Below are 26,691 nucleotides of genomic sequence, written 5' to 3' on the forward strand. Positions count from 1 at the left end.
TATATAGTGAGTATTCTGGAAGAAGCCTTAATATTTACTTTATAATTGCAGGTGGGGAGGGAGATTGCCGTTAAGTTCGGAAGAAGGTGTACTTCCTCCTATTCCAGTTTACAGACTGATACTCTCTACCCTTACATGACTAAAAGTCAAGATGGAGAACTTGGGCTAGGAAGCAAAGTTGTCCAGAGCTCCACTAGAGGATGTGTAGAATATAGGTTCAGATCACCTGGCTGAGGAGAGAGTGAATCAGCTCTGGACATGCCTTTTCACACTGACATTGAAGCAGAAGTCTATCTCAAACACAAATTAAAACCAAATCAAACAGAAAAAATAAAACAAAAACTAGTCATGGTGACTAATTTCAAAAGGCAAGATGTGGGCTAATTGTGTGCAGGCAGGCGTTCTAGACAATATATAAGAAGAATTTATTGAAAAATCAACATCTTTTCATGTTAAAGAGAAAATATGATTAATATTTCTTTTACAAATTATGGTAAGTAATTACTGGTTTTAAGGGTAGCTTCTTCCAAAATTTCAAATTTAAGTAACTAACTAGGTGACTAAGTAACTAGTTAACTAATATATGTTTTCACCATTCAAGTTTTGTTTAAAGACAGAGAGAAATATAGCCAGTAAAAATATAAAGCAGTAGGAAATGGGAAAAATCAATTTAAAAAGCAATCCTCCCTGATTTTTTCTATCAACTCCTGTTAGAAATAACACCCACGATTTTTATAACTGAAATGGATAATAAAAAAACTCAGGGTGTTCAATTATTTATTTTATGGTTTTGAAAACACTTTTGGGTAAGGTTTTCACTTTTTCACCTTTCATATACCTCCTTCTTTCACACAGAAAAATGGAAACCATTCAACAATGGAAAATGATAGCATTTCCTTGTTTGTGCTCGTACTTGTGCTTTTGAGTCGATACGCTTTGCACAGATACAAATGATGGTCTTAAAGACATGGTAAACATAATGTACTGTGGGTTTTAATAAGCTGATTTCTATACAGAGCTAAATGTTTATATAATATAGGGCTTTGTGGCAACTTTAATTAGGAAATTCATTTATTTTATTTAAGTTTTTGGAAAGCAAAATATAGAAGGGAAGGCTTGGGAGCACTATACCAACAATGGAATCTATTGCTATAGTCAATGCAAATGTGATTTTCGTATGCGAAGGAAGCATGAGAAAGGGTCCTTTAATTAAAATATTCAACTGGCAACTATAATAGAGATGGTACTTTTTGAAGACACTGGTTGTGTATTGGCAGAAAATGTGTTTATTAAAGCCGTGGAAAGGAGTAAAATTAGTCTTCTAGCTTCTTTCTTAGACGTCCAAATTTTCCATTTTGAAGCAAAAATGGAATCTCCCTTTTTCCTGTCTTTATTAATGAATTAATCTAAATTGTAATCCCTGGAGTATGAGAATAAGGCTATGGTTATTAAGGCTATTAACAAGTATGAGATGGGAAATGGCTAAGATAAATATGTTTATCTGTTCTAGGTTTCAGAGCAGAAAGCTGGCATACTGGCAGGGATAATGTGAGAAATGAGCCGGACATGAAACTTTCTGGCTAGGCATGCAAGACAACCTTCTTCTGAACTTGGATCTTAGTGGAATTAGTGGAATAAGCTTTCACTCTGGCTCGTTTCCTGCTACAGAATGTGACATGGCCCAGAAACTGTGTTGCATCCAATGCATTTCCAGAGAGTCAGGTTTACTGGGCACAGGAGGCAGAGCAAGCACAGCAGCAAATCACTTGTTCCCAGGTGACAGCAGCCAGGAGCAAATGTGCTTTTCCAAAACAGCTCGTGGCCACTACTGCCTGTCCTGCTGTTGCTTCCTTGAAGAGAGGCCACAGGCCAGAAAATCTAGTGTGGTTTGTAAACCTACTTCCAGCTGCTGTTTTTTCTCTGCCTGCATTATCTGTTGGGAGATGGACTTTGGGGCACTTGGGAGAGGCATTTCTGGGAGTGAGCTGCCGGGCAGGCAGGTTGTCCTGGCAGGTACTGTGCCAGCTCTGTTGTGGGGATCTTTGCTGCAGCTTGGCTACAGAGATACAACGGCACTCTTGGGTTTACAGGTGGCGTAACATGGTGGCCACCACAGACAACTCTGTGACCAATTTCAGGTCGGCAAGGCTGGGTAGAAGAAAACCTCAAAGACAAGTCTTCTACGTCTTGTATTCAACTTTACCCCTTTTATTTTTTCCCTTCTCTGTGCTATGTGCTTGTATGCTTTTCCACTTGCCAGGGGTCTGATAGGATGCCTCTGTTTTCTTTTCTGCTTTCTGCAGGATAAAAGCATGGGTGGATAAGATGCAAGAAGATCTCGTGACGCTCGCACGAACTGCAAGTGGAGTGGACCGGCTTGCTGATGTAAGAGGAGGTGTCCTAGACTGCTGTAACTAGAATGTGAATGTGAAACATCTTCTAGGCTTTACAATCATTTCATCCCAACATACAAAAATGATTTTGTGGGATCAAACTCTGCAGTGCTTACTGAGAGAGAAGTGAAGAACAGACATCCATCAATTCATTCTCAGTGTTGCACCACTTCCTCACTGATAATATTTAATCAGCTTTGCAGTATCAGACATGAGGCTTGCCATTGTTGCAACACTTCCATTTGAAGCAAGCACTTTTATGTTCTGTGTTTGTCAAAAACGGTATCCAGGAAGCAACCATTCACAGTCGTGGAGAATTCTGCTCTCTATTAACGAGGGAACCTGTCTTTCTGAAAGGAGGCATTTTTTCATTAGAAGAAACATAGATGAAAATGTAAACTACTTTTATTCAGCTGTTCAGATTTAACGCCAAATTTGTTTTAGAGAATTTACAAATATCTCATTATTTTTTGCTGTTGTTATTCATTCATGGTGACAACATGTGTCATTGGAGAAAAATGAAGGCACAATTAAGAACATGTCAGAATTACACTGCCTGTACTATTTTGTGTGTATACATCACAATCCAGTATACAGCCATATGATCATACATTTCCCTTTCCCTCTCCTTGCACAAGTGCTATGGCTCTTTGTTTGAATTGATGGATATCTGATTTGAGGTGAGGGAAATTGTGCCTGCTGCATCAGGAAACTGAGTTATTGTTTGCCAGCAAAAGCCCCGGGTGCCGGGGAACTGAACGTGAAGCCTTGAGATTTGGCTTTCAGAAAACGATCACAAATGATCCATGAAGTGGATAGCAGAGGTTTTGAAGCCGTTAAGAAACACACAGAAAAAATCCTGTGTGAAATTGTCAAATTTATCACTGTGTATTATTAATGTATTCCTTTGACCTTAATGAACTTTTGCCCAGACATTTATGTCTTGTGTGTATCCTGTACCAGAAAGACATTTTGTCTTTACTGACTATAAGATATGATTAGCTCAGATGTCCATTAGCTCGGATGAGATCACCACTGTCTTATAAAAGGAAGGGCTGTGTCACTGCATGCATGATGAACATAAATGAAGATTGCAGGGTTTATTTTAGTTCTGGCCTTTCCTAATATTTGACTGTGTCATACTGCAGCACAATTTAAGGCTGATGCTTTAGATGCACATTTTAATCTTTAAAAACCCTAAACAAACTGAAAGCAAAATCTTGAAATCCTAACACAAATCATCAGATTTGTACAAGCATGGGTTTCCAATGCAGTAATGTCTAGCACTTGAGCTTCCTGAAGAAATGTAAGGTTTGGAAGCATGGAACACTAATTGAAGTTTTTGTAAACAGATTTCACACGTATCTGCTGACAGAGAACAGCAAGACTTGGAAATAATGTCTCCAGGTTCTGGTGGGGAGTTTCTGCTATGAGTCCTTTTTGCTTATCTAATTTAAGTGTGATGTGGTCTATTCTGCATTTGCTGTGTCTCTTTTTTGCTGCTTGGCCAGTCTGCCTTTCTATTTTACATTAGTTTCTTGTATCTGTTTTAGGATCTCTCTATTCACCTTTTTCCAGATCAGCACCTTTCTGAATTCTTTTTGTTTTTCTTAGCATTTCCAAAACATTCTGTCCAGGTTGTGTGGCCAGCCTGTCACAATACTCTCATCTCTTTTCTTCCACAGGAATTTCTCTTTCCCTTCCTTACATTCCCCTCCACCACTAATTCTCAGTCCCAGACCTGTAGTTCTCTCCTGTGTGATTTTTCTATTTCTTCTTCCCTTGCATTCTCTTCTCTCCTTACTCTTTGCTTGCCGTTTTCCAGCCTGTTATCTCCTGTTTCCATATCTCAGCCTCTTGCCATTTGTCCTTCATTCAGTTCTCCTCTTCTCCTTCTCCCACTCTGTAGACCTGAGAGACCGCAGCAAGTCTGATCTTTAACTGGTGGGACATTCTCTAGGAGTGGTGTACTCTGAGTCAGAATACACCTGTGTTCTCAGCAGTTTAGCTGATGAAATCTCTGCAGTGATCTGCAGGTCCTTTTCAGGCTGAGAATTTTTTAACACTAAAGACTAAAATATATCTTTAAATACACAGCATTGAGGTTTTATCTACAATGAATAGGCAATAGGAAAATAGGAAAATGAGTTACGCAGGATTTTTAATGGGAGCAAAACAATGAGTTAAGGTCTCAACCATTTTGCTATGCTTTCCTGTGCGAGGACCACATAGTAAAATACATAATGAAAAGCCAAGAGATTGATGTTGTCATTCTTTTTTTTCCCTGAGGAAAATGTTAGTTTATATAGTTAATCTTTGGCAAATTTACAAGCTGATGAACAGTCTTATAATGAAAACTGCTGGGCAATCCTAATAATTTGTAGTGCTACCAGCTTTGCCACAGTGACTTCATGTGGATAAAAACAAAAACATGAGTGTGTGAATACTGTAGGTAAGTTTCTTTGGAAAAGACAGAATTTACAATAGACTTCAAGCAAATAATGCTATCTCAGAGGATATTCACAAGATGGTCGATATGTGCTTGTAATCCTAGGATTAAAAGCATGAAAGGGTGATGTTTCCATGTAAAATATCCCACTATATCAAAGCCATGTGTTTGACCTAAATGGCACAATGTCTTTTAGACATGAGGTTTTAATTACCTCTCTTGGCTGCAAGGGAAAATTCAAAGCCCTGTAAGGTGTAAGCCATGCAGTCTCCCACTCTCTTCTTGTTTACAGGTTATTCTCACTTTTCCATTTCTGAATGGCATCCCTTTTTTTTTTTTTTTTTTTTCCTTCCATGCTCACTGCGTATTAACATTTAGTTAGATCTCTTCTAAAATGAACCACAACCTTGGAAAAATAGAGACTACAAGACATGAAAAACAGCATGCCTGCATGCTTGTCACTTTTATTCACAGAAGTTGCTTCCAGTTGCTCAAGCTTTAAAAAAGGTTAGTCAGACTGAATTTTCAGCTTTTTTTGTGATTTACTTCTTCTTCCAACTCCAGAATTGTTTGGACCAAACCTGTAGTCTTCATGTAAACTTGAAAAAAATAAATAATTTGTTGGGGTTTTCTGCCTCTTCTCTCTCTAAAAACAAAATGAATAATATAAAAAGACAGGGAAGATTGCTCCTATAATAAAATAGCAAACGACTTTCTGTCAAAAACTGTAATAATCAGATTGGTTGGAGAAATGTCTTCCCTTGTTCTAGGAAAAATTGATTTTAATTTGGCCAAGTGTGAAGTTAAATCTCTTAGCAAGAACATGTGACAGTTTATAACCATTTCACAGCCTGGTCAGCCTTTCCCTGGACTGGGAAGAATTCCCACTGATTCAGCTGAAGTAACAATCTGTGTCTGCTTTGTGCAATTAAGCCTTCTATGAAGATCTCTACAGTGACCAAGATAGCTCTCAAAGAAGCACAATTAATATATTCTCACCTAGAGTAAATTAACATAAACCAGGGCTTTTTCAATTAGCTGCAGTGTTAATGGTGCTCCCATAACTTGCTGAAAGTATCTTGGGGTTCATCAGTGCTATTTGTGCTTGGATGTTCCTCAGATATCTGTGAGTCTTTGTGCCGCAGGGAATTACACTATGCAGTCATCTCTTCTGGAGAACGATAAAATGTATTTATATTTATATTTATATTTATATTTATTTTTATTTTTATTTTTATTTTTATTTTTATTTTTATTTTTATTTTTATTTTTATTTTTATTTTTATATTCCATGAGGGAGAGGAATAGGAGTACTACCTTAATTCTCAATTATTTTGATTTTAGACTGGGAGAGCTTTTGACCAGAAGGAATATAAAATTCAGAGTGTGATATATACTTACAAAGGAATTAAAAAAAAAAAAAAAAAAAAAAGTCAGGTGAGGTATGTGTTAAGTGGATAGCTGTCCTGATGAGATCAGTACATTGATAGAAGTCTAATTTATTCTGCAGTGTTGACAAGATAACTAGGGAAAGTATATTTTGTATTTAAGGTGTTTGCATTCAACATGTTCTAAATTTCTTGGAATCATATTTAAGGAGAAGAATCTCCTCAGAAGAGGATTCCCTTTTCTTTGTTCATTGACAATTTTCTTACAGTGATTTGGAAGCACAATCTTGTCCTAGTGACTAACCACTCTTTCTCTTGCTTTTGCCTATATAATGTAGCCATTGTAAACCATTGTAACTCTCACCAATCACAACTTTTGAAAATACCTGTGCAGCAAGGAGACACAATAATTTATTAATGAATATTCCACATAGTGTTTAAAAAGACAAAATATTTGGGAGTTAATTAGTTCATTAGTGATTCTGCCTCTGCTAATATGAATATGTTTGTGCTGATGCACATTTCATACCCCTTTTCTCTTGTTAGCAATGATGACAGGAATATAATGCCTGTAAGTAAGAGAAATTGCGCAAGAAAACTTGGATGCCAAAATTGGGAGTTTTACGTTGAGGCTACTCTTATCCATAGCCTTAACCAGGCAAAGCAGTATAACTGGAGTAGAAGAAACAAGGAGCTGGAGAGTCGGGTGAGAGCTGTTTATTGTGATGCCTAGAGAAAACACAGTGGGATTGGGGTGTCCTGCACAGCTCCAGGAGCTGCACTCAGTGATCCTTCTGGGTCCCTTCCAAATCTGCACATTCTCTGCTTCTGTGATACTCTCTGGAAATGGTCTCAAAGTAGTCTTCCAAAAATAGATTTAAAGCATATATTTAAATACTGCTTTTTTGAGTTTAGGTGAGATCTGGGAGAACTCCAGCTTGGATCTAATGCCAGTGTAATATCCCCATTACAGTAATGCAGTGATTGCTTCAACAAGGCAGGAAGTCGGGACTCAAGATGCCAAAATACTCAGCTGGTTGAAAACTGGCACAGCTCCACTGACTGCCATGGATTACACTAATTTACATTTACTAAGAATCATGACTAACAGTATTTAATTTACAAGCCCAGCAGGTAAAAAGTATTAAAAAAATACCAACAAATTTTTACACAAAATACAGAGGCTATTGCTGCTGTAGTTGTCCAGCTGAAGAAGGTACCGTTTAGTCCTTCCTGAGGATTTTTTTTTCCCCTAGAAGAGCAAAAGGAATGCTTTTAAGGAGGTGTTGTATGTACAACTTGAGACCTGAAAGCAGGAATACTGGGTACACAGGAAAATCTTGTCCAGTGTGCTTAACTGTCTCTCAACAAAGCACAACTCAGTATATTCTTTTTTGTTTTATAAGCACTATGTTTAAAAAAAAAAAAAAACAAAACAACAACAGCAACAAATAGTCATGTAATTGTCATTTCAACTTAAGAAGGTTCATGTAGCTTTGCCTTACCCGTGAACTCTCTGTGCATTCAGGCATTATGAAGCTGCTCTGGTGTGAATGATATGTGGTTTCTACAGAGCAATTGGACTGTTAGGAAAAAAAAAAAATAAGAAGGAAGAGACAACAGCTGAATAAAATTTTAGAATCCATGTAGCAAAATAGATATTGAGGCTGATCTCACTAGCTACGTTTCTCAGTAGGCATTTTGTCTTTGAAGAGAAAAAAAAAAAAAAGTACGAAGTTCAAAGTCACATTTTGGTCTAAAACTAGATACCTCAGCATACAAGGAAAAAAGGGTGAAGAGCCTACTACAAAACTACAGAGTTGAGTAAGTACATAGTTCCATTTTCATGGAAGCGTGCACAACTTCCATTTTTACATAGACTGTTCACAGCAAGGACTCATGACTAAGCTAATTGACAGCTCATTTAATCTAATAAACTACTACAAGTATGCTTCTGGACTCCAGCTCCTAAAATACCCCTAGGGACAGGAGAGAGAGAAGGAGGGAAACCCTGCAGTACCCAGAAAGGAAGGCCTTGGATTAGAGAATATGCCTTATAGCAATGCATGAGCTTGTCTGTTCCAAACTGATTGAAGAGAATCCTCTTCTACAGAAACACTGAATTTAAAAATGTGGGTCTGTGTAAAGAGCTTTGATGTGACAAACACACTGGAGCTTCGTTATGGCTGCTACAGCAAAAAAAATGCCATCTTGTGCAGTGTAACCTTTTCAGGCAACAGCAAAATTGATCGAAGCAGCAGATAGAGAGGCAGTTCCAAGGACCTCTACTCTCTGAATCTGCTTCCTTGTTGATACATCAATGCAAAAACAATCCATGCATGATGTTCATAAGGCATGCTGTTATTATGGTTCCAGGAGCTGTAGAGTGAATCCATATAGGCTGACTTGGCCTTTAAATGATATTCCTACTGAGATAAACATACTGTTCCTCCCTACAGAATAAAAAGAGAGCCAGCTAGGTATGTGTATGTGCTATGTCGTGATGAGTTTCATTCACGAGTCCACCAGCAACTGTTAGAAGATTTTTATTTATTTTGTCTTTTGAATGCTATTTTATAATAATTAGCTCTTCCTTAGCTAACAGCCCAGCTGAGATTCTGCAGGAGCACATTTCATCCCTTGCTCAGTGTGAGGTCTGTGTGCCTAATGCACAGATGGTATGAGTCTGCTCAAGCACTCACATTGGCAGCAGCTTCCCAGGCCACGCTTTCTGCTTTCCAGGTCTTGGATCAGTCTCTAGAGTTTAACTGAGATGAGTGACTTGTAAGAGAGCCTGGTCCCTGATTTGAACTGCCCTGGAGCACAGATGTTCAGGAAAGCTTCCTTCTGCCAGAAGGAATTATAACCCAGAGTAACTTTCTGTTGGATTCTACAGGTTTTAGCTAAATTAATTTTAGAAGCTCTGTTCCAGAAGCCCTACAGACACACCACTGACATAGACCTATAGAGGCTGTCATATAGTGCTTGACTTGTTAATTCGTTGTCTGTGTAGAGTCTTTGACAGCTTACTTAAAATCCACATAAGAATGTATCTGGATGGTCTCCCCTATTGTCATAGGAGCCTGCAATTCCTGCTTAAGAAGGTGATTTAGCAGGTAACTTAGCAGTAAACAATTTAGTTCTTCCGATTTTTCTCAATGATTGGCATGACATTTATGTGGTTCTTTCTTCACAGTCATAAAGTAAGTTAAATGCATTAGCAAAGACTTTATAAAAATCTGAAATTATTTTTTGAAAACATTAAACAGATTAATGGAGCTGAAACTTCTATTTCTTTTTACCAACTTTATTTATTTACTACTGTATGTATCAAGCTGGATTGTATTTGTGTATGCTTTAGCCAAAGGCAGAGAATTTTGTACTTCATGCTATTCTCTGATGGGCTAGCAGATGGGTCTAGGGGATTTATGGACACATTCCAAAATATGCTGCACTCACCCTTGTTAAGGTTGAAGTAATGGAGAGTTTTATGTTTTAGAAAAGTATAAAGAAATGAAAGAACTGTATTTTTTTAAGATAGTTGATTTTAACAATAACAACCCAAATTAATATATTTGGTGGGCATTTCTCTGAAGGTCCTGGCTGTGGACTTTGTAACTTTGAATTTCATTCGAAAATGGAATTTTTGATTGAAATGTTGTGATTGCCGTAGGTTCTGAGGAGTTTGTCAGTATTTTGACCCTGGATTTCAAGATACTTCTGACATATAAAATAAAAAAGATACTGTGCAGTCAATCCTTCTTCACCCCTAAAAATGGAAAGTGTAACTGATACCACAACACTTGTAGACATAACTGGTGTAACTAAGCTGTTTCCTGTATGTCCTGGGTGTACTCTCCAGTGCTTTAAGGAAGGAAGGCAAGTGTTTAAATGAGTTAAATTTGGGAAATAAAGAAAATTTTCTATTCATTCAAATTATGCCAGTCAGTGAGGTTCACTATGACTGATCTCAAAAATCAGAAATGTGTTATGTTCTTTCTTTTCTCCTTTTGTCTCTTTTTGTTGTCCTCAATGAAACAAAATGCTTAGCAAATTTTTTAGAACATAGAGAAGACTTTTTACCCATATAAAGCAAAACTACATTTTTATATAATCTTGAAATGAAAATTTAAACAAGTCAACTATTTTGAAGTTGTTAAAGCACTTTTATCCTCACTGGGTCACAAGTTTTATATTTGCTGAAACTTCCTTGAGTTCAGGCCATATTTATGGGTAGTTCTGGTTGTCTACAACTGAAGTTTTTCACTAAAGTGCAGTTTTGTTAGGTTGTTTTTATAAGGAAAAGAAGGGAAAAAATTTTGAAAAAATAGGAGCAACTATTTTTATTTATTTATTTTAATTACCTCAGTAATGTGTAATAAAATAGCTATCAGAAAGTTTGGCTGAGTGAGAGTATATGAAGCCAGCCTCTGAAACACTTGCATTCTTCCTAAGCATAAATAGGTTATTGCACACTATTCACACTTGTCTTTTCCCTCATTCCTAAGGAGAAGACAGCAGTCTGCTGTCTCTGAGAGGGGTGTGGTGAAGGGAAGGGAGGTCAGGATTACTTTTAGAATGGAATGATGAGGAGGCTGGTAGAGTGAAACACGATCATTTCAGATATTTATTTAGGAGTCAGAGTACATTTACCAGAATTGTAATAATGTTTGAGATGGGTTAGCCTGGTTAGGGACTCCCTAAGTTATTAATAGGTTTTTTTTAACGAAGTGTGTCCCATTTGAGGTATTCCACTGACACTGCTATGTTGTGTGTGCAACCAAATACCAAAACTGCAGGCATTAAAAGTAGAATTCTCCAAATGAAACTCTATTGAGTTTACACATTGCTGACCAATGTCGAAATGTCAGGAAAATGAAATTACTTTTAAAAATGCAAGCTGGGAAATATGAATACATCTATAGAAGTTTTCTTTGTGCGTTGTAATCCAGATGGAAAATAAGAGATTGTCAAAACACAGGGAGCCTCATTTACTATTTGCAGATGCCACTTTTTCTCTACTCCCTTAGCAATAAATTGACATTTTGAAGGGTTCCTTCTTCCAGCAAACAAAAGCAGCTGTAAGTCACTAAGAATAGGTGGCTGCATTAAAAAAGGCTTGCTTAAAGGGAAGAGATGGCCTAATATTACCATAGCTTTAATTACTATTTGATGATCTGGATAATCTTTGATCAAAGCACTGTTCTTGATGGATTTATAATGTTCTGTTGGCTTTAACAATAATAAATTCTGTCCTGTTGGTACTTATATTCAGATGGCTTTTTTTAGAAGCTGAGAATAAAATTAAACATTTTTCTTTTTTAAAAAAAATCACACACTAAAGCCAACAAACCCCCAAACATTAGAGCTAATAATTTTCCAAATCCTGTGCTTAGTAAAATGCCAAAAAAAACCCATTTGAGTTCCCTGAGATTTAAAATCACTTTTGTGGGGAGAGGGTCTGTAAGATGATAAATTGCATTAAGAACAGCTAGAGCAGGCAAAAATTTCCTATGAATAAGTGAGTTTGAGTAATTAAATAATTGCCCATCTCCAAAGATACCAGAAGTGCAGAATAAATTTGTAGCATTTTCTTCCTAGTATTCTTCTTCCATTACATGAAAGATCCACTTGTACTCATGAACTGGGATTTTTGAGTTCTTACTCAGTCTCAGCTAAAAGCCTGAGTTAAACTGCTACGAAAAACAATAAATTATGTCATCTTGTTATTTATTACTGTATTTTTATCACTAGGAAGCAAAATAGCATGCCTTAAAATACTTTTTTTCTGAACAAAGGGGGATGTAAAATCCGCTTTTCATATTTGTAAAGGGGCAGAACTACGAAGCTGAACTCCTGTTTTATCAAGGTTTAAATACAAAGTGGCAATTACAAAAATTGCTTCTTAATTTGAAAGTCCTCTGGACTACTCTATTAATTATCAACAGTCAAAAGGGGCTGATGATTCCTCCAAAGTGTGCCTGATTATATGCTTCCCTCTGAGTAGGCACCTGAGTGAGCCCATTGACTGTGGCACTGCTTATCCTCTCTCTGATGTTAACTGAGGCATAAGTGTTCCCAGCAACTTGCTCAATTCAGTCTTGAGTGTTTTACTCAAGAATGAACTTGCTGTGATGTATTTTTTTTGCCCTAACTCGCACATCACTGCTATGGTAAGTCATGGTTTTCAGCACATCAGCTGCCCTGCCACTTGTCACCCCAGACCTTTAGAGCAGTCAGTGATCAGGCAAGTGATTCTGAAAAGCAACAGCTACAGTAAACTCTTGGGGTGGTTTCCTCCTTTGTGTCGTTGCCATGAATTTCAGGAATGAAGGCATCTGTGAGTTGCTAGGGAGCAGCTGTAATCTTGTTTATACACTATATGGAGCAGAGAGTAAGACATATTAAATACTCAGAGTGATTTCTTTGAACACTCAGAATGCTTCTTAGAAATGAGCATTTTTCAATGTGTTTCACCAAGGAATTGCTTCTGATTCAGAAAGCAAAGAAAAGAAGTGTATTGTGAGAAAGAAAACTTGTCTATCATGTATTAGAAATAGAAAGTATTAATATAACTTTGGAAATAGGATATACTAGTATGAGGGTAGAATTTTCATATGCTAGGCAGATCATATTGTTTCTGGCTACTAAAATAGAGAGTTAGAGAATATCTACAGTAATAAAAAGTTAGCAATGATACTATACTATAGTATACTATACTATACTATACTATACTAGAATAGAATAGAATAGAATAGAATAGAATAGAATAGAATGTAGTGTAATATAATAAAATATTAGAAAGTTATTTCTTTTTTCTGACTTTTCCTGCTCCCAAGATCTCATCGTGTGTTTGGATGTCTGTCACATGACCTCTCCTCTCTGCTTTTCTCTCAGAAATGAGATCATGATGTAACTTCATGGCATTGGTAGAAACAAAAAATTAAAATTACAAAATATATGTGTGTTATTAGTTGATACTTTGTTAGCTTAATGAAGTTATTAAAACAGAAACTTTGATTCTTTAAACCATTGAGTATTATTAATGAAGCAATATTTCATTTATTTATTTATTTATTTATTTATTTATTTATTTATTTATTTATTATTTTAATCTTACCCAAAATTTCAGTAAGAAATGAACTTTTTCTTTAGCTGAGGACTGGGCTGAACTGGAGCTGATGGCCCAGGGTACAGGCAGAGGTTCCTGCTGAGGCAGGTTTTTATCATTGCGGCCTGGTAGTGCCACAAAGTGATAGACGTTGGAAGAGATTGGAAGGACCAGGGGGAATTGGCAAAGGGAGGCCCTTTCCAAAAGTGAGGAATGGGCAGAAAGGGAATACTTTTTTATAAGTATCACTCTGTTCAGACAGATTTTTGAAATTTATTAAATAGGTTAAATACTTTAGCACACAGACTTGTAAAACCCAGGTCAAGATTTCACAAGTACTCTTAGCCGTTTGGTGTGGTTGCTTTCAGAAAAGATGGAGGAAAACCCACCAGAAAGTTTTAGCTGATTTTACTGCAAACTCAGCACTGTTGTTGAGCAGTAGTTTTTGCCATCATGGTAGTCTCCAGCTGGTCTAGACTGACAACAAAGCATTTGATGATAAAGCATTGATTATTGACAGAGATGTCTCAGCCTAGCTGGGCTAAGGAAGGAGTATTTCAATACTCTTGAAAGGAGTATTGAAATAATAAAAACATCCATAGATTTACATTGTACAGATAAGTATTACTGGAACTGTTGAGCTATTTTATTTCTCTTTTCCAAAGCTGGAAAGATTACAGTGATTTTGGTAAACTTGAAATTCTGGGTTTGAACTTCTGCAGACATTGGCTGGTATGATTTCTATGCCCGTGGAAGTATTCAGTGATGAAAATGAGGTTGGCATGTTCATGTCCTATGTTTGGGCCCTCAGCCAAGTTACCACTGCCTGAAGGAAAGGCTCTGTTGTTTTTAAAACTGGGAGACTGACATTTCAGAGCAAACAAGCAAAGAAGCAAAGGAGTTCAACTGCAGTTGAAAATAATGCTTTTTCTGGGTGTGATGCAGCATGAGGGCCATTTAAATAAATTTTCACTGCTAGGGCCAGCCCCAATGCCTGCCTCAATATAGCAGAAGCCACATAATAGCATCTTTAATTCTCTCTCAATTTGTGCAGAAGTGTTTGTTTCCAGGAAGCAAGGAGAACGTCTCTTTGTGAGAGGTTTATAAACATGCCCTTGAAGACTGAACAGAGAGGGGCACATTCGGCTGAGGAGCTGGCAGATTTTCTAATCTTTGTCACATTCAACTATTGTTGTGTTGTTTCACCTTAATGTGACTCTCTCCATCATGTTCTCTCCCCTATAACCTCCTAGTTCGCAGTTCATTATCTGCAATTTTAATACAGTTTGTCCTGAATAAAGAAGTGCATGACTATTGACTTCAGGAAAGAATTAAAGTATTTTTGTGCTATGACCTTACAGGTTTTGCTTTGTCATGCAATGAGGCCTTATTCTGTGAGAAGTGACAGGGTTTTACTGGCAGTTTGGAGGTCTTTTAGAAAATATTCGTGATTAAAGTACTGAAAAATATTTATGATGTAAAAACCAATAGAAACTTGTATTAATTTATTTCAAGCAATTTAATAAATTGTATTCAAATCAGTTCATTTTGACAAGCTACAAAGCCTGCCGAATGGTATTCAGTAAGACAAATGAGCACACCTTTGCCAATAACACCCTTTATAGCTGTTTGAGATGAGCATTTGCTAATTTTGTTAGACTGGGAGGCTTGAAGAAGGAAAAGTTTGTCCCAGGGTGCCAAACCCTGAGGTGTGTATCATTTCCCTGTGTAGTGTTGTGCTGAAGTGCTGCAGTGCTACAGTGAATTAAAGAAAAGGGTAGTAGGCAACAAATAAATTATGTACACACCTCCTAAATAATTAATGAATTTTATACTATTCCTTGGTAGCTGAGACAGGTCTCACACTTCAGGAAAATAAAGAAGTGTGTGAAGTTCTGAGTAATTTCCCATGCTGTTTGTTTAGGAGCTTGCAGGAAAGCTCTTTCACTGGCAGTAGAAGCAGGGTAGATTGGTGCCCCAAGCCCTGCCATGGGGCAAAACAAAGAAGGGGAGAAAGAAAGTCACTGTTCATATCTATGTGAAATCTTGTGCAAATCTCAAAGGCTTTTATTTTGGGTGGGAGTTGTTCTGGATTTTAACTTTTTGAAATCACTGATAAATGCAAGTTGTGAAGCCAGCCTCAAAGTCAGGCTTTCTTGGTGGTAGGACCCACAGTGCCTTTTATAAAGGTTTCAGTAGTGCTCCTGCCTCTTGTGGTGATGATCTCCTTGTTACATGATTCAGGCTTTTGAATTTTTCTGATAGCTGGAGAAACTATCAGAAGTTTCTGGAGAAGAAAGATGAAAACATTTATTTTTTTCCTACACGTGTCCCATTGTCCAACACTTTGCTAGTCTGCAGCTTTCGAACCATTTAAGCTTGGGGATATGGGGATAACTTCCTTGTAGGAATTGGGTATGTGAAAAATGGGAGTGCTTTCAAATTGGGCTTTATAGGATCATATATTAGCTGGAAGAACAAATTAGATACAGGGATAAAAGTGCAAATTCTCCATCCAGGTTCTCAGTCCGTTACCAGAATGGCTTACTGTAGCTTTACATTGAGCACAGCACAAGGACAAGACCTGTTGGAGTGAGTCCAACAGGACACAAAATTGATTAGAGAGGTGGAACATTTCTCCTATGAGGAAAGACTGAGACAGTTAAGATTGTCCATCCTTGAGGACTTTGGGGAGACTTTATAGTGGCCTTCTAGTACCTAAAAATGGCTACAAGAGAGTGGGAAAGGAACATTTTACAAGGGCATGTAGTGACACGATGAGAGGGAATGGCTTTAAAATGAAAATCAGGTTTAAATTGGGTGATAAGAAGAATTTTTTTGCTGTGAATGGGCTGAGACACTTGCAAAGGGTGCTCAGGGAAACTGTGGAAGCTTCATTCCTGAAAGTGTTAAAAAAAAGCTTGGATGGGGCTCTGAGCAATCTGGTCTAGTGAAAGGTGTCCCTACCCATGTCTGTGAGGCTGGTACCAGATGATCATTAAGTCTCTTCCAGCTCAGGTCATTCTCAGATTCTTAAGTCAAATGAGATACTGTCTTTCTGGTTGGTGGTTGTGTGAATGCAGTGTGATATCCCCTTAACTTCGGCTAAGGCTATTTGATCACAGCCTGTTAGAAACAAAATTTCACTACGTGCTTAAAAATATCAGAGAATCAGCACTACAGCACTTGCCCTTATACATCTGGTCAGTGCAATCTCCAAGTCATCCCTGTCATCCATCTGCTTCAAACCTGCGTTACTTGAGCACATATCTCACTGTTCCTCTATGTGAATTTTCTTGTGGCTCTCTTAATGTTTGTTTATCATGTTGAGTGAAAAGATTAATTACTATGAAATGGCATTTTTGCAATGAACTACTGCTTTTGCCAAATTTTAGATTTTTTCTTAATTGAAACTGTAAATGAAAATTTATACTGAATTTTTCTTATTGATTTCACCATTGTATAGCAAATGAATAGTAATTGTGTAAAAAAATCAGGGAAAAAAGAGACCAGAAATAAACTGAACAAAGGAAATCAAACATTCAAACATTTTCACAAGTGAAATATATGAATGCTTTAAAGTTATCTTTAAAAATAATAATTTAAAACTTCTGTAAAAGTTATTTTACATTTTTTAGCCCATTTGCAAAATCTTGTTTCCATTCCTCTGTAAATTTAGTAACTTTTGATTAAGGTGTACTTCATGCAGTCACAAATGAACTCTAAAGAATTTGCCATTACATTTCTTTTCAAAGACCAAGACATCAACACCTGGTATATTACAGTGTCTGTTCTTTGTGTGACCAGGGTGAATGTTTGCTGACAATGTGAAAACCTGAAAGTTTTACAAGATTTCATGGTCATTCCAATTTAGATGTTCCTCTGAAATTTCCAGTCTTGGATAAAATGGATTTCTACTCTTGCCTTGTCTGTAGTACTCATCATGACAGTCAATTTACCTCCAAAATAGTTTGCTGACTGAAAATTTAACATGTTTCAGAGAAAAATAAATGAAATTCTGAAGTGATCAATTGTAGAATAAAATGTCTTTATTTCCGAATTTGTTTGATTAATATTTGGCTTATAGGCCAGTTCAACTTTATTTCCGAATTTGTTTGATTAATATTTGGCTTATAGGCCAGTTCAACTATTAAGATATGTCCTAAAAATCCCCCACCAAAACACTCCCCCACCCCCCCCGAAATAAAACAAACCCAAAAAAAGCCCCTCACAAGCCCCTCGAAAAGAGATTTTTGGGTTTAACCAGAGGTAAACTTTTAGTGGGGCTATTTTGAAAATCAAGCACCTCAAAAGTATCCAAACTACAATCGGAGTTGATTAGGATCTGTTATCTATTGTAGTAGTTTCCTGCTCACGGTGCACTGATTTTTTTTTTTTAAGTCATCATTACTATATGAGGAATAAAGCTTATTCCAATTGCTCAGTTACTTGTGGAAGGGAATGACTACTTCTGAAGAAAAATAAACAACAAACCAAGACCCAGCATAAATTTTGTAACACTCATAAGTGTTGAAAAGCTTATGGGACGTGCCTGATGAAAATTTGCATCCAAAACTGTAGTTGTCAGAGAGTTTTTTGTGGTACTTATCAGCTACAAGCACCAGATATACTGTGGTGAGTTTCTTTAAGGTCTTCATAGCCTGAACCCGAGAAAGCTGGCAGGGCTGGTGGGCTCAGTGTGCTTGGCAGCTTTTTGACTCTGGTGCTGGATGGCAGCCAGTGCATCAGCGCTGGACCCGTTCCTGCCTCTGCCTGGAATGACTCCCCAGGAGACAGCGCAGCCCCCACCAGGCAGTGCTACAGAGGCAAAGTGCTTGAGTAAACTCAGGCCATCTGTTGGCTGCATAAATTAGTTTTCCTCATTTGCCCATCTAGCTAAAAGGTATACACTTTTTTTTTTTCCTTTTTTTTCCCCTTTTTTTTCCTTTTTCTTTTTTTTTTTCTTTTTTCTTTTTTTCCCCCTTCCAAATAATGTATTTTTTCCTTATCCAGTTCTAATAGGACAGAGATAGGCAAATGCATTTTTTGCATTTTTTTTTTTTTCTTCCTTCTTTCTTATGGCTGTGTGCATTTCACTGTAGTGTCTTTGATAAACAAGACAAATAAACAAATAAACATTTCTTAATGGCTTCTCAGAGATAACCTTTATTCATGGTAGAGGAGAAACACTTGTATTTGCCGTCTTCTCCCTCGTCTTTTTTCCCCATTTCCCCTTTTGTATTTTTTAACTTTTCCCTTTCTTCCTCTTATTTGTTCCTCCTTCTCTTTTCTTGTGAATACTAATATTATGATATGAATAAACAGATAAGGGACTAAACTGATTAAATTAGCATAATTTGAATTAATTCAATTGGTATGTTTGTGTTTTAGCTTTCAAGGAGGAATTCAATTCAGCAATAACAATATTACTTGAAATTCGGTATTTTTAAAGGGTCTCCATTTTACTGCTTTCTCAACACTGTTTCAATCAGATTCCTTGAGCATTTTGCAGTTGGTTAGTTTATCACTAAAACTGGTTAATTTTAAAGATTTAATAAATGGTTTTTAGTGTCAGCTTATACCTCAGACAAAAAAGTGAAGTATTTCTTTCACAGGCCCATTTGGATTTTCCTAGCAGTAGTCTTTATGAAGCTCTAGTAAGAACATCTTGATGCCTCTTCTGTCAAGTTACTTGGCTTATTTTGAATGTATACTGTCATTTTGATTTATTTCCATTTTTTTCTTTTGCAGATTTATTTGAAAAACACAGACTTGTACACGGTACAAGCAAACAACCCTCGGCAGCTAGTGGAAATTGCAGCCAGAGACATTGAAAAACTTTTAAGTAACAGGTCTAAAGCTCTGGTGGTGAGTACTAATGGATTAAGTTATCTATTTAGTATTTTAAAGGATCTTCATTTACTATTGAAACATGCTTTCATTGTTATTTTTACTGCCTATACACTTAGAGGCAGTGTAAGTGTGATGTGTATAAGACATGACATGTAGAGAGATGGCTCCTGATTTCATGGTAAAAATGAACTCGTTTGTTGGCATAGGGCAGATGTTTTTAATATTGACCGACATGGGAACCGTGGCCAAGTAAGAAATCAAGTTATAAATAGATTGGAAAATATTCCTCTACGTGACGCACTTAAATGTTTATGACTTGAAGATCACTGTACTCTATAGTCAGTAATCAGCTTGGGGAAACAAGAAACAGGGCTTTTTTATTTGTCTGATTTTCTAATTTAACCTGTATTTCAATCATATTTTGTGTGAAGGCCATGCTTCATTTTGACCTCAAATTTTTTTATGCTTTACATAAGAAGTAGCTGTTTCTTTAAAGTGCTTTTGCCAGAAGTCCCTTTCTCTTCTGTCCTGTGAGACACCAGACCTGGGTAATTGCTTTGTGTGTTTCTTACTCAATCACTCTCACCAACATAAGAATTTAAAGTGCTTTTCAGAAGATACTGACCAAACATGCATGGAGGGATCTGGATGAATTAATAACATACTTCTTTCAGAGTAGAACTAATAGAAATGGGTTTAAAGGATGGAAAAGCAGACTGGATTTCCTTGGGCAATCACATATCCACATAGGCTTGCTGATGAGTTTGGATGTGTCATTTAAAGTGGAAGAGAGGAGAAAGAGGGATTAATTCACCTAACTGTTGACATCTACTCAGTGGGTCGTCCTAAGCTCCTTTTTTTGTTCAGTGGAATAAAACAGGCGCTCCTCAGTGAGGACTGACCTGACATTTTCTGAGTAAGACTTTAAAATGGGATGAGCTATAGCCAGGAAGAACTTACTTCTCTCTTTCTCAGATGGAGAAGCCTCGAATCGAAATGTCTATATTGTAAGTGTGTAAAGCTGGGGGAGATGAGTCCCACCCAAACAGTCCTTTGATCAGTACAGTTTCATGCAGCTGAAGAATCAGCATGAGTGAAACTGCTGCTGCCCTGAGGACTCACCTTCTCGTAGGCAATGAAATTTTGCACAATCTGTTGTCTGTGCATGGGTACCACAAGAGGTACCCATTGTCCTGCCTTTGGCTCTTAGCAGGAATTCATTCTTCCAGTTGCCATTGTTTACTTAATATGCAACGTGCATCAGTGTTATTTGGGCCAAAGCTTCTCTACTTAATTCAAATTACTGGAAAATAGGTCTGATATTCTTCTTGTTTTCCCATTTTACCTCAGTGGCCATGTGTTTATGTGGCATTCTGTGGACTTTGTATTGCCGCTGCAGAATACTGTAAGTCATTTGCAGACCTTTGTGAATACATAATTTTCCCACCATTTCCCCTTCAGCCAATATAAGTTTGATGTTTTTAAGTTATCACAGCAAAATCTCATATTTTATCAAGGCTCAAGATTAATACAGGGGTTTTTATATGTGACTGTGGTAGTTTGATCTTAAAATTTTAAGAAAATTAAATAAGTATCTCATGCTTACTTTGAGAAATATTCCAGAACAGTTTTTCTGTGAATGTGGAAGAAAGGTGCTATCTCATTTCAGGCAAGCACACGGTCCCATTTTGAAAAGGGCAACATGATTCAGTTTCCTGAGGTAAAAGAAGACTAAATTAGGAGAAGGATGGTCCTTTGGTCAGTCCAGTAGCTCTTAACAGCTCAGATATTTAGACTGACTTTTCCATTTGCAAGTATCCCAGATGTATACCAGAACTTTCAGTGACTTCTGATTTTAAACCTTCCTGTACTTTTTTTTTTTTTTTTTTTTTTTTTTTTTTTTTTTTTTTTAATACACAGGAGACACTCGTCATCTCCTGCACCTGATCTATTGTTTTCTCCTAAAAGGTTTTCTTCACCTTCCATATATATGTATTTCTCTTTCTGCTTTTTTCAAGTACTAGCTTTATGCTATCTGTTTATAAACTTTATGTATTGAGGCTGAATTATTTTTTCCGAAGTTTCCGTCTTCTTAAGTGTGATGGATCACATTTTCTCTGAAATTGGGAATGGAGTTGAATAGAACTGTTACTGATGACTGCACAAAGGGTTTTACCATTGGGGCTAATATGACTCAAAGTGTTAATTAAGACCTGAATACTGAAAAGAGTATGATGCAAGGGCATCAGACATCCTCCAGTGATGCCGTGAGGAAGGTGCCAGTGAATTACATCAGCAGTGTTATTGTTCAGAGACTAGCATACCTCAGGGATGCCATGGTTTCCTCTGGGCATGAAGCACAAACAGCCTTTGGGCAAGGTTATAATAAACAAACATTAGTGATGACTTTTTTTTTAATAATAAGTTGCCTTTCCTTGAGCCATAAAAGGACCTTTAAATAAAAAAGATCTCTTTCATTCTGAATAATTTGTGTTTTCAAGAAACTATGGGCTAAAATAACCTCTAGCAATGAGAGTAAAATTACCAGGTAAATGGGTGTGAGTTTCTAAAGTTTGACAGAAGCTTAAAATGAATGGTTGAAATAGGTACCTAGCTGAGGAAGGGTAAAGGGGAAAGCCCTGATCTGAACTCACAGGGCTTTCCTCTTACTAGGAAATGCAATGCATAGAAGAAAAAGTTAGGATGAAAAGAAAAATCGAAAATTTTCTGGCAAAGTGCAGTGGAGAGAGAGAGTAGTATGAGTAGTAAGGAGGGAGACAGGTGACAGCCTTCTAGTGAAGGATGTCAAAGACTGTCTTAAAATGGAACCTGTTGAAATAGTGAACATGACTTTTATAGATTTCTCTCTTCACTATTGTGTATTTGTCTGGCCTAACCCTTCTGAACACCCCCTGTTTCAATATAATTTATTCTCATATGCAAATGGTCTTGCAAGGAACAAGGTGTTGGACTCAGTGATTCCTATGGGTCCCTTCAAACTCAACATATTCTATAATTCTACAATTTTGTGATACAATGGAGAAGTTAATATTCTGTCTCTGTGTATCTTGCTATATGGTGGGTGCAGGCAGATGGGTGGAGGTTTCACTGAAAACATACCCTGCAGTAACTGTTGGCAAATCTCACAAACCCTTTCCAAGGATACCAGCAAATAGTATGCCTGGGCCATTGGACTGACACTCAGATTGTTCATTTTTACTGGACTTAGCTTGACTTTTAGCATTCCTACCCTATTCATGAGTGCAATAAATTTTTGGAGCTGTATAGATCATGGTAATAGAATCTTTTCATACAAATGGAAAATTTGAAAGATACCAATACCTATTTGATGAGTATCGTTAGAAATGCTAAATAGACTACCTGACACTGTACTATATTTATAAAATATAGTTGTAAAATTATGTAAAATACTGTAGTAATCTTAAGATTCGAAAAGCTCCTATTTTTTTTATCATACTTCAAAATTAGAAAGGTATATTTTAAATACTTCTGGGGTTTCTCGTTTCTGTTATGCATTGTATCATGAGGGGAATGAAGTATAATTTTGTTTCTATAATATATTCAACATATAAAATGTAATATTTGGTCCAGTGTTGCACACCAATTTAAACAGCAGCTTCACTCCTGTGCAGTGTGAAGTTGGCAGCTGTGCAACCCTTGGCCTCCCTCTCCCCATTGCTCAGTACAATACAGTATTGGGGTGCATCCTGAGTATTTGACAGCAGGCAAATCTGCAGTTTTACCACTTCTCCTTTTTGCTCAGATAATTGAATTGAAGATAATAAGCAATTTGTACCTTTTAGGTAGAAGAAAATTAAAGAAAGACAATTAAATATAACAGATACCAGTTATAGTTACAGTCTTTTCAAGCCCAGACTGCAGAAGTTTCAGGGATAAGGATCAAACCGTCCTATTTCTTGCTTAGCTAAGATCTCTTACTGCATTCAGAAATCATTTAATGTTTGACTGTTTGTGTAATAGTTTGAGATTATTACTCCTATCCAAAATTAGAATTTATGCATATTCCCCTGCAAATCTTTTCTGCAATAAAATACCTCTTTCTGGAACACTTCAGTGTCAGGATGTTATTGTCAACACTATGCTGTACACTTACAGTGTATATATTGGTATGCTTTTCTTATATTACTGCCCACACTGTAAGGCAAGAGCATAACCATTAGTGTAAAGAAAACACTCAAGCTCCACTAAAATACATTTCACTGGAGTAAGAGAGACAGTCATACTTTCACTGCTGAATCCCTGCCTATGATTTGTTTTGCTTTGGGGTCATTTGTGTCTGTTTTTAACTAACTCATGTTAGGGTCACTCAAGGGAAAGCTCTAGTCAGTACCCCTGTCTTCTTGAACTGTGTGTAGATAAAGATAAATTACATGCACATTTGCACCTTATTGTCTAGATTTCTTCAGACATCTCAACCAGAGGCATAATATCCTCATTCTATCCTCCTTGCCTTGATTTCTTAATAAAAGTGAGGAAGCTGAGTTTCCATGGAAACTGAGGCACAGATTGTGTGCTAGGAGACAGGTTCCTTTTACGTGCTGTTGGGAAATGTCCAAGGAGCACAACTGTGTCTCTGAATGAGGAGCTCAGAATGTTTATCTGCTGGTTAAGATGCAATTTCAACACAGCTGTGCAAGTGTGTGCAGATCTCTCAGTATTTCCCTGCCTGCCTGAAATAAGGCTTCAGTGTCTCATAATAAAACTGGGAATCTTAAATGTGTTATATTTTGAGGTTCCCAGGCAGAGATCCTGTGCACTTTAAATAGGGTTTGGAATTTTTGTGTAGCCTGAAAGACCTGTAAAAGTAAAATAAATTTTGTAGGTGTGCTTGATACTACTGTTTTTAGAAAGATATCCTCACTCCAGCTTGAGCTTTGTTTTGATATCTAAAACCAACCTCACATTCTCAAAACCACTCTGGGACACCTACCTTCTGGTCTGCTAATCCTAAATTGCCTATAGTAACAAGACAGCTTTTCATTCTTTAAAAATACTCTCTAGATAAATTTGAGTTGTCCACTCATTTTGTAGAACTTTGACCAGACATCACCTCTTGCTTTTGGGCTCTGTTACAGCTCAGTCACCACTCTCCTGAGCTCCACTAAGAATTCCAAGAGGAATAGTCCTACAAAGTCACATCTCACAGCTGAGTCCACCATTCCCACATGCTGATCTGAAGTTTAGAGCTGATCACTCTGTGATGCCTTGGGTCAGGTCTCTAAACTGAAAATATCTGTGAGTACATGTGGATACATATTTGGATGTGGACATACTTTAACAGATGTGTTGAAATTGATTCCAAACTATATTCCAGTACCCCTTCAATTCCAAATGGTAAATCTATTTACTTTTTTTCTCAGCCTGTGAGCACTGAGAATAAATAGCTTGAACTGTGCTTAGTCTCCCAGCAAATAAATTTTTTCTATATTTTGTTAGTGGTTTTTTTTGTTAGCTCTGTGAAAAGCTGAACATCATAAGGAAGCTGGCAGTGGACTGTATGTACTGGATTGTTTGCCCAAATAATTTCAGGTATGACTTCTAAGAAGAGGAAATCTACAAAGATGGAAAAGAACAAATTAACTGGAGTAAATTACCAGTCAAAAAAATGAACAGCGTTTTGTCTATGCATGTTTTCATGTCATTCACGGAGATTTTATGTTATTTTTCACTCTAACATTTTAATTTTCCCCTTGAAATTGTTTGGCTGTGCCTGTTTCTTCTCTTTAATATTTATTAACTTTTAATTTCAAGCTGAGCATCACTCTTTAGCTGTAGGAAAAGATTACACAAAGTATGTACCAGCATCATGAGGCATATGGGTTTAATTGCAATGATCTTCCCAGAAAAATGCTTACAGTTTGGAAAAAATACACTTTCTTCTGTAAGGACTGTAAGATCATGCATGCATGCCTTATGTTTTTGCCTGACAATATGCCTTGGTTCTTTACCTCTTTTCTGTTAGAACTGGTAGTTAAATTGGGTAGAATTTTACAGTGTTAGGACTCCAGGTGTATTCACATATTTACTTTTTATAGATCCATCAATTCTCAACATAGTAAATAGCTCAGTGAGGTGGAAATTTTTAAATTTTATTTCTGGATGCTTCCTGTGAGTATTTAAAATAGACATTGTCATCTCCTTGTTGCAACATTAGATTTAGATTTCAGTCCATGTCTAGAGTTGATTTAAATAGCTTCTTCAGATATGGCAGGAACTTCACAGGTGAGTTTAAGACTAATGCTTTGCTGTTTTTGAAACTACTCTCACTGGTGATTTGCACACTAGCAGAAAAACTTTTACATATGTTTACTTTAGACTCTAGTACTGGATCTATTAGCCTGCATGAACATTGTTCAAATCTCCAGATGTGAATGTAGCCTGTTTTGAAAGTCAGCTGTAGTTGCTGAAGCAAATGTGTTTTGGAATGACAGCTAGTGAGACACAACACTTGTGAAGTCAAACGTTTGTCAACTTGTCCACATGTCAGATGTTTGAATTTGTTTTTGTATGTCTTGCCTAGAGTCTTATTTTATTAACTGAAATCCAGGTTGTGTGGATGCAACATTATGCCTCAGAGGATAGATTCGCATAACTCATATACCTTGCAAGTCATGATAAAAGTCTGGAAAAATAAATCAGAGGGCTTGCAGTGAAAATTCTTATGAATATTGCCTGTTTCCATGCTTTTCTTTTCACAGTTGACTTGATTTGCCTTCTGCAGATCTTGTATTCTTGTTGACAGATAAATAGGGGGTCATCCCTCTAACTTCCCTGTCCTCATGGATAGCCAGAGTCATAGTTTTCATTTCAGTGGCCCTGTACTGTGCATAGTGCTGCAGTGGAATCAAGTCTGCGAGCTTAGAGAGACACCTGCTGAATCTCCATCCTGCCAGCAGAGTGTATTGCGCTTGGAGCTTTCACTGTGGCTGAGACAAAGCTAAAAAGTGCCTGTGGCAAATAATATTATTTGATGACCAGCTTCACAATGTGACATTTCTTTCTCCTTACACAATTATTGTCACTGTTAGCATAGCTTTGTTGCATCAACCTTTCATATGGAGAAAAATAAGGAGCACTGGCAGCTGTAGCAGTTCTTTCCCATTTAGATCCCTTTATATATTCATTTGCACAAATTCACTTGCATAGTAAATGGCCATGGTTAATTTTGCAGAAGTTTTGTTGCGGATTTTTTTTTATTCCCTGTGAGAGATTCTTCATGGGTTTGTTACAAGCAGATTTCCGTGTCTAGGTTTATGGGTACTGAAGTTTCATTTGTGAAAGATGTTCTGCAGGTGCATGACCTCATTAATGCCAGCATCACCCTAAGCTGGGGGTTTGACTGTGAAAAGTGAAATACTGTTCAAAAAAGTCTTGGTTTCTTTTGGTTTTAAAGTTTCTTTTTCAGCTTTGGAAGCTCAATATTGAAAATAAAACAATACAACCCAAACCTCTGTA

The 26,691-nt window shown here is 37.0% G+C and overlaps 1 protein-coding gene across 6 annotated transcripts in view; it reads left to right on the forward strand.

Moving 5' to 3' along the window:
- Window positions 1-26,691, forward strand: part of CACNA2D1 (calcium voltage-gated channel auxiliary subunit alpha2delta 1) — a 368,498-nt gene that overhangs the window by 48,926 nt on the left and 292,881 nt on the right. For all 6 annotated transcript variants that reach the window (XM_058420484.1, XM_058420485.1, XM_040063345.2 and 3 more), the window contains exons 2-3: window positions 2,304-2,385; window positions 19,093-19,209. In XM_058420484.1, coding sequence (XP_058276467.1) covers window positions 2,304-2,385; window positions 19,093-19,209 — 199 coding nt within the window. The remainder of the gene's footprint in view (window positions 1-2,303; window positions 2,386-19,092; window positions 19,210-26,691) is intronic.

This window comes from Hirundo rustica, chromosome 4, assembly GCF_015227805.2.
Source record: "Hirundo rustica isolate bHirRus1 chromosome 4, bHirRus1.pri.v3, whole genome shotgun sequence".
NCBI classification, from domain to species: Eukaryota; Metazoa; Chordata; class Aves; order Passeriformes; family Hirundinidae; genus Hirundo; species Hirundo rustica.